Source organism: Pseudorca crassidens, chromosome 2 (genome assembly GCF_039906515.1).
Source record: "Pseudorca crassidens isolate mPseCra1 chromosome 2, mPseCra1.hap1, whole genome shotgun sequence".
In the NCBI taxonomy this organism is placed as follows: Eukaryota; Metazoa; Chordata; class Mammalia; order Artiodactyla; family Delphinidae; genus Pseudorca; species Pseudorca crassidens.
In genome coordinates this window covers 6,775,777-6,789,838 of record NC_090297.1, presented here as the reverse complement: position 1 = coordinate 6,789,838, position 14,062 = coordinate 6,775,777, and the positions used below count along the sequence as shown (strand labels likewise).

General features: G+C 45.9%; 1 protein-coding gene and 1 non-coding gene across 2 annotated transcripts in view; one reads left to right on the top strand and one right to left on the bottom strand.

Annotated features, from left to right (window-relative positions):
- Positions 1–91: 91 nt before the first annotated feature.
- The window catches only part of CA6 (carbonic anhydrase 6), a 46,872-nt gene continuing 32,901 nt past the window's right edge, over positions 92–14,062 (bottom strand). Inside the window, exon 9 of the mRNA XM_067711388.1 lies at positions 92–374. Within this exon, the coding sequence (XP_067567489.1) occupies positions 373–374 (2 nt within the window). The 3' untranslated portion in view covers positions 92–372. The remainder of the gene's footprint in view (positions 375–14,062) is intronic.
- On the top strand, positions 5,781–5,853 carry TRNAV-UAC (transfer RNA valine (anticodon UAC)). The gene has a single exon. It is a non-coding gene; the product is annotated as a tRNA-Val (tRNA).

The following is a 14,062-nucleotide window of genomic DNA, read 5'->3' as shown; positions in this document are numbered from 1 at the left end:
AGGAATGACCTAGGAGGACGGGCAGGTAACGTGAGTATTGATTGGCAAGAATAGATTCTCCAATTCTACATCAGCATCAAAACTCAAATGGTGGATGCACACACCTTTTTAAAGTAAAAATTTTCAAGTTCAGCATTTGACATGGAGGCTGAATCCTGATCAAAGTGTCAGAGAATCAAAGAACTAGAAACCAAGGCTCTGGATCCCATCGCCTTCCCGGGGTGGCTTCTTCTCTCTCTGTAGCTGTAGGTTGCAGGGCTAATCCTGGTCAGCGTGTACAAATTGCAGGAGTTGTTCACTCGCATTTCTGATGGTTGATGCTGGCTGAAACTGACGCATGATCTGGGCTTCCTCATACCTTGGTAGCTGGATTCCTGCGTGTGGGGGAAGGAGAGAGAGAAACAAAATGGTATACACACTCACACCCCTAGCTTTGAACATCACATAGATAGCATCAGTTCTGCCACATTCTGTTCTTTAGAAACTAGTCACTAATTCCAGCCCACACTGAGGGTGGGTGGAATCAGACTGCAACTTTTGAACAGAGGCATGTCAAAAAATTTACAGAAATCGTTTAAAACCATCTTAAGATCTTTTTTGGGGCCCCAACATTTTTGCCTATTCTGGTCCTTTGTCAAGTAAGTTAATCTTGTTTAGCTTCAGTTTCTGCATCCCTGAGTTAAGGCTCATCATTCTTGCCTCATATAAACCAGGTGGAAACGCTGGGTAAGTTAAGAAGCATTTTACAAATGTCAGGGGTTATTTTTATGATTACTGTTATAACCTATCTGTTAGCCGAGCCCCTCAGCACACTCATCCCAGAATGCAACCCCCCGCAGGCCTCGTTCTCTTTACAAGGATGTGTCCAATGCCCTGTGGCAGTGACTGAATCTTCAGGAGGTTCAAGATGTGGCCCCAGCAGGCCCTGTGGCTCATCCAGCCTGGGTGTTTCATACAGGAATTCCAGGAGCTCACCAGGATTCTCCCCCAGAATGATGATTCCTCCCTCCTAGATCACATACCGCATCTAGAGGTCTTCTCCACCAGCCTTTCCCATGAGCCACAGATAAGCCTGTCCTGAAGTGGAAGCCCAGGTCTCATGGTGATGGGCCCAGTTGGTGGTTGCAAGAGCAAAACAATAAAGGAGACACCCACCACAATGTTGGCCGAGTGAGCCCAGGGTCATCCAAACACATTAGCTGCCTCTGGAGTAAAATAGAAGGTGGTCTGGTGCATTTGTCATTGGTAGGAGTGGACGTATAGTCTGAGCCTGGATAAACGTGACTCGCTTCTACCCAATAGAATACAGCAAGGTGATGGGATAAGAAGGGAATATTATGAACAGTTTTATGCCAGTAATTTGGCAACTTAGATGAAATAGACAAGCTCCTCAAAAGATACTAAGTGCCAAAGGCCACACAATAAGAAATAGATAACCTGTATAGTCCTCCGTCAACTAAAGAAATTGAACTCATGGTTAAAAACCTCCCCACAAAGGAAACTCCAGGCCCAGATGGACTTACTGGTGAATTCTACCAAACATTTAAGGAAGAAATCATACCAATGTGACACAAACTCTTCCAGAAAATTAAGAGGAAGGAATACTTCTTAAATCACTTTAGAAACTATCGTTACTCTGATACCAAAACCAAACTAGAGACAGAAAACTACAGACCAACACCCTCCTAAGCATAGATAGGAAAATTATTAACCAACTTTAAATAGAATATAATAAAGTGTTATAAGGACAATAATATATCCTGTCCAGGTGGGATTTATTTTAGGAATGCAAGGTTGGCTTAATCCTCCCCAAGTTGATCTATAGATTCAACACAATTCCAATCAAAATCCCAGCAGGATGTCTTGGGAGGGGCATAGAAATTGACAAGCTGATTCTACAGTTTATGTGGAAATGCAAAGAAGCTAGAATTACCAAAACAACTTTGAGAAAAATGAAGTTGGAGGACTCATATTACCTGATGTCAAAATTATTATAAAGCTACAGTAATCAAAACGGATTTAGATATAGACAACTGATTTTTGACCAAAGCAATTGAATGGTGACAGGATAGTATTTCTAACAAATGTTCTGGTGCAACTACAAAAAAGCAGAAGAAGAAGAAGAAGAACTTTTATCCATACTTCACATCATATATAAAAATGAACTCAAAATGGATGATAAGCCTAAATGAAACTAAATTAAACTTCTAGAATAGAACATAAGAGATAAATATTTGTGAGCTTGAGTTGCACAAAACAACACCCAAAGCACAATCCGTACAAGAAAATGTTGATAAATTGGACAAATTTATAATAATTGGACAAAATTAAGAATTTCTGCTATTTGTAAGGCACTGTTATGAAAATGAAGAGACAAGCCGTGGACTGGCACAAAGTATTTGCAAATCATATCTCTGAGAAAGACTTGTATCTAGAAGTATAATGTATAAAGAACTCTCAAAACTGAATAATAAGAAAACAAACAACTCCAGTTTTTAAATGGGCAGAAGCTTTGAATAAACACTTCCCCAAAGAAGGCACGTGATGGTAAGTGAGCACATGAAAAGATGCTTAAATTATTAGTAATTAGGGAAATGCAAATTAAAACCACAATGAGATACCTCTACCTACCTCTTAGAATGCCTAAAATTAAAAAGACCAACTACATCAAGTATTGACAGGGATGTGGAGAAACTCTTGCTGGTACACTGCTGTTAGGAATGCAAGTGGTACAGCTACTTTCAAAGACAGTTTGCCAGTCTCTTCCAAAGTTAAACATACATCTACCATACGATCCAGCATTCCCTCCTAGGTATTTACCCAAAGAAATTAAAGCATATGTCTGTATGTCCATACAGAGGCTTGTACACAAATGTGCAAAGCAGGTTTATTTGTAATGGCCCCAAACTGGACACAGTATCAAAGTGCATCCCTAGGTGAATGGATAAACAAACTGTGGTATATCCATACAGTCAAATACTATGCAGCAATGAAAAGATATGACTGTTGACACATGCTACAGTATGCATGGATCTCAAAGTAATTCTGCTGAATGAAAGAAGCCAGACAAAAAAGTATATACTATATTATTTCACTTATGTAAAATTGTAGGAAATGCAAACTAATCTATAGCGACAGAAAACAGATCAGCGGTTGCTTGGGAGTAATTTTGGAATGATGGAAATGTTCACTATCTTCACTGTGGGGATAATATCATGGATGTGTACAGATGTCAAAACATCAGATTGTGCATTTTAAATAAGAAATAAAATGGCTAATAAAAACATTTTCAAAATTCACATTAGTAAACCATGCTTTCTCTTGGAGATTGTGCATGTGATGGGGAGTTGTGCAACCTTGAAAATCAGGAGGTCTAAAGTCCACTTTGCCATAGACATCCTGACCCTAAAGCAAGTCCTTGAATTCCTTGGGATTTCTTCCCCTTGTCAGCTGCATGGGAACAGCAGCCCCTCTGTTGTCCACCCCGTGGAGATGGATCAGCCTTTGAGAGCAAAGTCTTGACCATACTCAGCACTTCTAGCAGGTGTTCAATAAATGCTTGTTGACTGGGTTTGATTCAAGGTCAGGTGACCCATGGCTCCAAGTTGTAACAGCTGCAGCCTCTCCCCGTGCAGCCTCATCCGTGTTGTTCTGAGCTTTGGGGTTCAGACCGAGTCAGTCCATGTGCCCTTGACTTGTGTCTTGTTTGAGAATGAAGAATAGTTCTTGTACTTTGCTTGGTTTATACAGACTCACTAATCTTTACACGTAAGCCCAGTTGCTGCCAAGAGGTGGTTCTGCAGATAAGGAGGGATGTCCAGATCAAGGTTCCTGGGAAGGAAGGGAGTGAGCCAAGTTCTCAGGGCGAGGTCGCACAGAATCCCGTATGGCCAGATCTCACTCTTGGGAATTCGCAGTTACACTTGGACTTGATGTGCCATGGCCGGCAGTTTGTAGGGAGGAGTGGGAAGTCCTCTAAAGAAAACTAGCTCTTAAAGAACCATACCAGTTCAGTTTTCATGCATAAAAGAAAATACTGGGGAACTCCCTGGTGGTCCAGTGGTTAGGACCCCGAGCTCTCATTGCCGAGAGCCGGGGTTCAATCCCTCGTCAGGGAACTAAGATCCCACAAATGGCAAGGCCCAGCCAAACAAACAAACAAAAACAAACAAAAAAACAAAGAAAATATTGGCAATTGAAAATTAATTCTGTATAAAGCAGGACTCATAGGACCTCTTCTCATAGATACTTGGTTAACAATTAATTTGCCATTCGTTGTATACTTGAATGAAGGAAACATTCACTATATTGCAATTATGCCATAATCCAGGCTTTTTTGTAATTCACACTGTGCTGTTCTCAGCTATACCAAGAGTGCCTGGACTGTTCTAGAAGCTTGGCCTTCACTTTCTTGTCTGAATCCAGAATCACAGAACTTCGGTGGTAGAGGAACCAGAGATGGGTCCCATCACCTCCATCATTTTGCAGATGAGGACCCTGAGCCCAGGAGGTGTGGGGAGGATCCATCCTTGTGCTAGTGGGATCGGAGTTTGCCTGAGGCGAACACGCTCCTGGTCATCAGGAAGAGCTGTTGCACGGCTAGCAAGGTTTGGGCTCCAGCAGTTCCCCAGGGTTCTCCTCAAGATGTGGAGCCCGGTGGCCACTAGAAAACCCACTCAGCAGAGATTTCTTCTAGGCCACCACCCACCCACCCCCATCTTCTGGCATCAGAGCCTCCTAGGTTGTCTGTCTGGACCAGATTTTCAGGTACTCCCCCTGCCTCTTGATAAGATCTTCAATTTCAACACTGAAAGGGGCCTTAGCTGTCTCTTAGTCCCTGTCCCCAGTAGGAATCCCTCGTTCAACATCCCTGCAGTTGTTATCGGACCTCTTCTTGAATGCCTCCATTGACAGGCAGTTCACTACCTCCAAAGACAGCCCATTCCAGCATGGACTCTGGAGACAGACTTCCGGGCTCTGCACTCGGGTGAGTTACTTAACTTCTCTGTCTCATTTTCCCATCAGAAAAATAGGGATAATAATAGTATTCGCACCTGCCTTGTAGGATTGTCGAGAGGATTGTATGTGTCAACGTGGGGGGGGCAGACACTCTCCGCGTGCTCTGGCTAACACTCTATGTCCATGTCTGCCTTCCTTCTCTTCACCTGAAGGCACTTTTCTGAGCCCAGGTGAGTCCGAAGAGCTGGGTGGTGGGTGCCCTGCACCGCTGGCTGATGGAGGTTGTGTGTAGATGCTCCGGTTTCCACAGCCCCCGCCAGGTCCATCTGAGTGTGTTCTACATGTTTCCTCATGTCCCTTCTAGGATTAAAGCAACAGATGCCTGTTGGTAGCTGGCCCCAGAACTCACCCTTCATGGGCTCCTTGCTCTTTCCAGGATCATTTCTCCACTCCCTTGCCGTGTTTTCTTCCACTTTCCAAATGAACTCCTTGCCCTTGACTCAGGCTCTGCTTCTGGGGAACCCGAACTAAGCCAATGTTGAAAGCACTTTGCAGAGCGGCCGGCATGAAGTGCGTGCGTATTCATGTTAGCAACTGGTGTCAGCAGCTTTATGCCATAAAACACTCCTCCTACATTGATCCCAAACCTTCCTCATTGCAGGTGGGCCCCATGGTCCTCACTTTTGTGTTTGTCCCATCCATTGTCCTGTCATAGACACCTTCCCGGCATCTCCGTAAGGATGCTCACCCATTACATTCCCCCTTGTCATTCAGTTTGTTGCGTTTTTATGTCAAAGTTAGATACCACCGTCTCTGGGACTTCCCTGGTGGTCCAGTGGGTAAGACTCCACACTTACAATGCAGGGGGCCCAGGTTCGATCCCTGGTCGGGGAGCTAGATCCCGCGTGCACGCCGCAACTAAGAGTCTGCATGCTGCAACTAAGACCCTGTGCGGCCATTACATAAATAAATAAATAATATATATTTATAAAAAAGAGAGATACCCCCGTCTCAACCACCTTCTGTCCCCAGAGTCTGACCCTAGGTCATGCCCTTGCTCCAGAAAGGGAGCCCCGCTGATCAAGAACATTTTCACCATCATTCCCGTCATCCTGATGGGAGCTTCAGGGTGGTCCAGGCCTTTGAGCTGAAAGACTTTTCTTGCTGGCAGTCTGTACGTGCACAGACTGGTGGGTGCTGGTGCCCTGGCCCTGTGCTTAGGTCACCAGATGGGGGAGGATCTGTGTGCTTTGGTTTCTGAGAGGGACGGGTCAACACCATTGGCCAAGGTTGGAAACAGGAGTGGACAGGGGTCAGGGCTCCTGCTGATTCTCCTGACTTGGCAATTAGAGTCTTTGCTTCCCTGTGAGGACACAGAATGTGAGCAAGTAAGAGAGTCCCAGACTCCAGTGCTTATTCCCCGCTCTGCCTGTCACAATCCCTTAGTCCTCATTCTCAGGTCTCGAAAGGCTCCAGTCTCCTCAAACTCCTAGATACGTCCCAGTAATGACTTTTTTAAAAAAAACACTTACAAATTTGCCATATTTCCTCTCCTCCTTCTTCGTGGATATATTTTAAAGTAAATTACAGACATCATGAATTTCATCCCTAAATACCTCATTATGGATCTTTTAAAAATAAAGTCATATTTTTATTAAATACTTTTATTTCACATAAAAATTTTTCAAATATCAGTAAGCCCTTCATATCATTTAATATTTCTGCCATGTTCAAATATCTGCAATTGTCCCCAAAACATTTCTGTGTGTGCTCCTGTCAGGCACCAGGAGGGGCCATTGAATTTTCTAGTTGGTTTTTATTTTTTTGGTTTAGCTGGGTGTATGTGTTTTTCTATTGTTTTTATTTTTGAGTCCTTTTAACAAACAGATAATATGAATTTGAACCCTGAAGCCAGGGAAGGGCCAGCTGGTGTTTATGAATATTTGCTCAAGGCCCACCTTCTCACCCTCCGCCTAGATCTGAGACCTGGATGCTCCCTCTATTGGGTGGACTTGTGTCCTGCTCTCCCTTTTGCTGAAGGTATTCTCCCCAGGGTCCCACTTTAGATAGCGGTCCCTGTTCCAGTTCTCCATCTTGGGAACTTCTCCATCTTGGCTGCTGAGCCCAGAGGACAGAATCCTGGAGCTTCTGGCGCCCACTTTGAGGGACCACTTTCGTGAGAACAAGGCCAGAGGGAGGAGGGCAGGGCTGAGGGAGGATGAACTTAGTTCTGACGACATGGTGTGAGCTGGAATCCCACCGAGCCTGAATTTTTTTGTGCTTCACCTGAATTTTTCAGTTCAGTGAACCAATAGATTTCCTTTGTTGCTGAAACCCGCTTGATTTGGGTTTTCTGTCTCTGAAAACAAAAGTCCTGAATGAAATAGCTTCTTAAGGAACAAAGCAAGTCAGAGAAATTCTTCACAGGTCGCTGGAGATTCAGACCCACACCCCAATGCAGACTTCTGGTAAACTAGGTAAGCGACACTAGCAATTCTCAAGTGCTACGTCAGCATGACCTGGGAGCCTGTTACAAATACGGATTCTAGCCCCCACCCCCAGACCCCCTGAATCAGAAACTCTGGAGTGGAGCCCAGGAATCTGTGTTTTAACAAGCCTTCCCGATGAGCCTAACCTAACACGAGGCCCTCACTCAAGTCTCACCCTTGGACCCTGTCAGCGTTCCACTTTAGAAGGGTTGTTTTGACAGCAGCTGGATTGGAATTGAGCAACCAAGTGTGGAAATAAGGAGACTAATGAGGAGGCTGCTTTAGTAGCCCAGGGAAGGGATGATGGACTTGAAAGGGGTCAATGGAAAATAGAGGTAACCGGAGAGAGTTAAAGAGATATTTAGGAGATAAGGTCAATGGGACTTAGGAGTGGATTGGATGGTGGGTGAGGAAGAGGGAGATGTTTAAAAGGTTTGCTGTTTTGTTTTGTTTTCGTTTTACATCGTTCATTGGGTGCATTGTGCTACCATTTAGAGTTTGGGGTCACAAGAAGGATACTGGGTTTTGTGGAGGAAAACCCTGAGTTTAGTTTTGTGCATGTTGTGGTTGAGTTCCCCCAAATTCTGGGATTGGCTTTGATTGGGCCACTTGGAACCCTGTATCCCTGAAAACAATCCTTGTGGCCAACAAGGATGGAGCACGTGACTGACCACCCCACCCAAAGCGCGTGGACTGAGTGTTGGGGAGGAAGAAGAGAATTAGCTGCTCCTCACAGAGACCTCTAAGGAAGGGGGCTCTGGGTCAGGAATGGGTATTCCTGGCACCCTCAGCCAGTGCTGTTGAAACACCAACTTGATCACACCAAAACATCTCAAATATACGCTATAGCTACTCTTTCAACTTATATTTCATACTTTTTAATCTTGAATTCTACATTCAAGCAACCAAGACTTGCTTTCTGTTTGCATTTGCCTGGTATGTAAGCACTCACCCCTGTATTTTTAACCTCTCTGTGTATTATGTTTTAGACATGCTCTAGATTTTTTTGTTCTTTGATCTAATCTGAGAGTCTTTGCCCTTGAATATCAGAGTTTAATCCATTTATATTTGTTATAATCAACGTTTTGCTCTTTGGCATCTTATTTTATGTTTTGCTTCTTATATGTTCTTGCTATTTTCTTTTTTCAATTTCCATTCTTTTGCTATATTGATTAACTTTGCTTATTTTTATATACACATTTGGAAGACTTGCATCCTAATTTTATTTTACTAACAATGCCCACAGACCCCCTGAGGCCCATACAGGTGCTCAAAATCCCAGGTGTGGTTCCTTCTTCCTGTGATGTAGGGTGGGATCCACAGGTTTATCCATGCACTCAGGGCTCTCAGAGGTCCCAGGCCATGCCCCCTCAGCCACAGACAGTCCTGCCTCTGCCCACAGAGCTTGGCCCCTGAGCTGTCTGACCTTGGCTGTGTCTTCATATCCATTTCACTTTGTACCTCCCCTACCACCACCATCCTTCCAGGAACAGCCCCACTGATGCCCTAGCAAACCTTCTTCTGTGGCCCCAGAGGTTCCTAGATTCAGATCCAGAGCCCAGTAAGGAGATGAGGCTCAGTACGGTGGCCTCACGGCCCACCAGGCTCAGGTGGAGGTTCCTTTGGCTCAGTTCTGAAGCCCTTTAAACCCTTGGCTTGGACGACAGACCATGGGTCACCACAGAGAAAATAGTTTCCAGCGCCTTCTCACCTTCCAGACCCTCTTTCATCACTGTATTCATGAACCCTCAAGCCAACAACCTCAGGCCCTCACGCAGTCAATCCTAGCCCTCCAGCAGCCTGTGACACTCCAAATTACTCCCACCTCTTCATCCTCATCAAAACCACCATTCTGGGACTTCCCTGGTGGCGCAGTGGTTGAGAGTCCGCCTGTCAATGCAGGGGACACGGGTTCGAGCCCTGGTCTGGGAGGATCCCACATGCCGCGGAGCAACTGGGCTCGTGAGCCACAATTACTGAGCCTGCGCGTCTGGAGCCCGTGCTCCGCAACAAGAGAGGCCGCGATAGTGAGAGGCCCGCGCACCGCGATGAAGAGTGGCCCCCGCTTGCCACAACTAGAGAAAGCCCTCGCACATAAACGGAGACCCAACACAGCCATAAGTAAATTAATTAATTAATTTTTAAAAAATGCATTCTATGAACCTCTTTAAAAGAAAAAAAGAAAAAAACACCATTCTGGGGCTTCCTGGTGGCGCAGTGGTTGGGAGTCCGCCTGCCGATGCAGGGGACGCGGGTTCGTGCCCGGTCCAGGAAGATCCCACATGCCGTGGAGCGGCTGGGCCCGTGAGCCATGGCCGCTGAGCCTGCGCGTCCGGAGCCTGTGCTCTGCAACGAGAGAGGCCACAGCAGCGAGAGGCCTGCGAACCGCAAAACAAAACAAAACAAAACAAAACACCATTCTAAACCCAAAGGAAAAGTATCACAGTCCTTCACCTTGCAAATATTTACTGGGCTTGAGCTATGCCATTTAATTCACACTAAGATTTAAATAACTGGTAACAGCCTAATCTTTGAACTCCCCGTAGTGTTTTCATTTTCAAAGAGAAGCTTGTGGGTTTTTTTTTTCAGTCTTAATGATATTCTAGGTTTAATCCAACATATCTAAAACATTATTTCAACATGTAACCAACATAAAAATAATTATTAATGAGATAGTTTGACATTTTTTATGCTCAGTCAGTGAAATCCCAGGACATCTCAATTTGCACCAGCCACCTTTCAAGTGCTCGATAGCACATTTGGGGATTCAAAGAGAAGCATGTTGACGATAAAGGATTTTTAATCTCTGATGGTATAAACTTCTGACAGAAGCCCTGTGGTTCTCCTCAAGTGGGAAATGAGTAGAAAAAAACTAACCTAAGAAAGAGGAGGCCTGGCTCTAGATCTTGCTCTGCCATCTGGTACCCGAGGCACCTGGAGCAAATTGCTTAACCCCCTCACCTCTGTTCCTTGCTCTTAAACGTGCGTGATATGGGTGCCCTATCTCGTGGGTACGAATACTGCATCCTGAAGGGTGAAGTGGAGCTCACCAGGTGGAGAGGCGGTGACAGAGTGAGAAGCACATATGACACCCTCCTTGTTGTACATGAGGAGGGGGCACTGCCTCAAGGGACCCTTCCATGGATGGTGGGTTCTTTCATTCTTGACAAAGGCTAGTGGTCCCATCTGGTATTTTTGATCCAGGGCCTAATGATGGCTCTGTTTGCCCACGTGTGTCTGCCTCTAAGAAAGATGTGATCAGCAGGTTTCTCCCACGTCCCCCCTGAAAGAGGGGCCAGTGCTTGAGCAGCCCACCCTGGAGCAGTGGGGGGGCCTCTCTCTCTCTTAGCTCCCACCCCCAGGAGCCTGTTATGCTATCAGCAGTGGGGTGGGGAACTCTGGAGCAGGAGCCAACGGGACATTTACCATGTTTCTGGGAGATGCTGGGGTCCTGACACCCTAAAACTCAGCCTAGGGGTATTCCTTGGTGGAGCTGAGGCTGCTGAGCTGCACCCCAGAAAATGAACACCATGCCTTTTCCTGATTTGTTCCCTAAGTCAGTTCCAGTAGTCGAACGGGTCAACGAGAAAGTGGTTGCAGCCCAGGACTTCGAGTTCGCGCTTCCCTACTAAGATGCTGTGTGTCAGAGCACACTCTCTTGTCCCAGTTTCTTCAACTGGAGATAAGCCAGGCCCTCCAGCATCCCTGGTTGCTTCAGAGGCTCCAACAAAATAAGACGTGTTGTGTCTTAGTTGGGGATTGTGTGTTTGTGGAGAACAAAAATGCAATCATGCTTGCTCAGTCAAGACCTGGGAGGGGGGGGTGGGTGGCGGGATTTCCAAGGGCAGGAAGTACAGCCCATACCAGTGGTCACCAGCAGGTCATCATCACCCCCCACCTCAGCCACGCTGACCCCCCTCTCTGAGGCCTGGAGGTCCTTCTCTGCTGCTCTCCAGCACCTGCCTCCTTCTCTCTGGACACAGCTGTCCCTGGGAGGGCAGGGTGTCTGCTCCTCCAACATCCACTTATATGAGGTGTGGGGTTACCAGCTGCCAGTCCTGAGCCCCTCTGCACGGCCTCATGTGAGCTGGGCCTCAAGTCGCTAACTCAGGCCTGAGAGGGGGCATCTGAGTGGCCAGCCTTGTCCATTCAGTGGGGGCAGGGGAGGTGGCCCCCCAGGTGACAAGAGGGTAGATGGGAACGGTTGGGTTTCTATCATCCAGGGTGACAGTGCTTTGAAATTCTAAAAGCAGGACATAGAGGCAAGAGGGACCATAGCCCAGAGCAATCCCACGTCTTATTGTGTGAGAAAGGATGGTAGTCCAGGAACATGCATTGTGTTGTTTGTCCCTGACATGCCTGTAACTTACAGGAGACCTTTAGGGGTCCTGTGTATACCAGTTTACCAATAAGAAAGACGGGAGGGGTGGACGGGATAGCCAAGGTCTCCTGGGCACGGACCTCGCCATCCTCAGAGTGGCCACTGGAGGGCAGCAGCTTCCCTGCAAACGCAGCCCGTCCGCTCAGCCTTCTAATCCGTCCTCCGCAAACACCTTTGCTTTAGTTAGTTTTTCACAAAATGGCACTAACACAGAAGGCCTTTGGGGAAATTTCTGGCACTGGTGAGAGAGGAACATCAGCTGAGAACACCATGGAACAGCTAAGGGGCCGTTTCTAAGGAATATTTTGTTTCTCAAAACTTTTCTCGAGAACCACGAACTCACAGAAACCAGTTTGGGAATTCTGAAATCCCAGGGCCCGCTAAGGGGGGTGGTCTTCCCAGCTTCTGCTCCCGGGGGACCCAGCCTTGCCCTTGAGGGGGGCAGTCGGCCAGGTGACTTTCTTCCCACTGACAACCAGCAGCTGTTTTTAAGGCTGTTTAAAAAGCAGATTCTTTCTGCTTTCACCGGGAGAGGATGTGTTCTCCATCCTCAGCGGCTCCCAGGAGAAAACTTTTGGAAAACAAAGTTGACAGCAATTTAGTTTAAAAAGTGTTCACAGTGACAATCTAGAGAAATAACATTAGCCCCAGATTAATACCACCTAAAGCCATTTTATTTTTTTCCTTGGGTGTTTTTTTTTCCTTGGGTGTTTGGTGTTTGGGGGAATTTTGTTGTCTTAGTTGGGTTTTTTTTAGTTTTTAAACTAAATTCATCCAAATTCCTACTCTGTGTCGTTTGTAATAGTGAAAAGTTAGCATCATAAATTAACAGTAAGTAATAATACGATTAAACAGTAGTATTTATAGTTTCTATAAAAGTTATAAAAATAGCAATTGATGATTAGAAACTTTCATTTTCAGCCTTTCAATAAGGTCTGTGGGAACTTTGGGTAACTTTTGAAGCACAACATAAATGTGAGTGGGTTTTAATTTTATGTAATTAAAATGTCCCTAGAAGCTGGGTCAATGCTGAATCTGACTCCTGCCTAGCTCATCCCAAAGCCTCCACCAGCCTCACACCTTGTACTTGGAGTTGTGTGTCTCCCCAGAGCAATGTCTCAATCCGCTGGTGGCCCAGGGAGGCTGCAGAGAGCACGTGGCTCATCCAGCCCAGGGATTCATTGGAGAGGACCCTGGAGACCACCACGATTCTACCCGCAATGACAGTGCCCCCCCCTTCTACATGACACATCTTGTCCAGAGTCATTTTACAACCTCTTCCCCCATCCACAGATGCGCCTGCCCTAAATGACCACACAGCAATGGGCCCAACCCTGGTATCATAGTTCAGGAGGGTGAAGAAGCAGCCCACTGCAGTGCTTCATAAGAGAGCCAGGGTCATCTCAAGCTCATTGTCAATCTCTAGGGTAAAACAAAAGCTGGTCTGGTGGCTTTTGTGGAGATGTGAGTAGAGAAGCATATCAAGAAAGAGTAAGAGCCTATGCCCTGCATTCAATGCAGGGAGAATAGCATATGCAAAGGCCCTGAGGCTGGACCGTATTTGGTATGTCTGGTATGGCCAGAGCTCAGTGAGCAAAAGGGAAAGTGGTAACAGAAGATGTCCAGGAAGTAGCCAAGAGCCAAATTATGTAGACCAAAATTAGGGCTTTGGAATTGATTCAAAGTGTAATGGGAAACCATTAGAGGGTTTTGAGTAGGAAAGTGATTCCATATTTTAAAAGGAATAAATAGTAATTAACGAAGAGTAATGACCAGCCATGTATCCACCACCCATTTTAAGCAATGTCATTACAGACACAACTGAGGGCTCTTTCTTCCCACCCCTCCGTCCCCATGCTGGATGCAACCACTACTCTTGTAATAGGGAAGAACAAATCTGACTCCATATTAAATCTGTTTCTTTTACTTAAACCTTTGTATTCTAGTACTTTTGCTTCCGTTTAAGAATGTTGCCTATAGCCTGAAGTATATAGGATAGCCTATTCTCAAGGCTCTGACCTTTAAGGGTGTAACACTTTTCCATTCATACACAGATAAAAAGTTGCAGAACAGAGAATAACACTTTTCTTGTTGGAGGTTTACAGGAACATCATGACCTGACCCACGTGGACAGCTGCAAGAACAAAGGATTCCAACACCAAGAAGTCTGCAACGACCAACAATGCCCCTCCCTCACCTTGCCTTTTAAAATGCTATGCTAAAACCCTTTGGG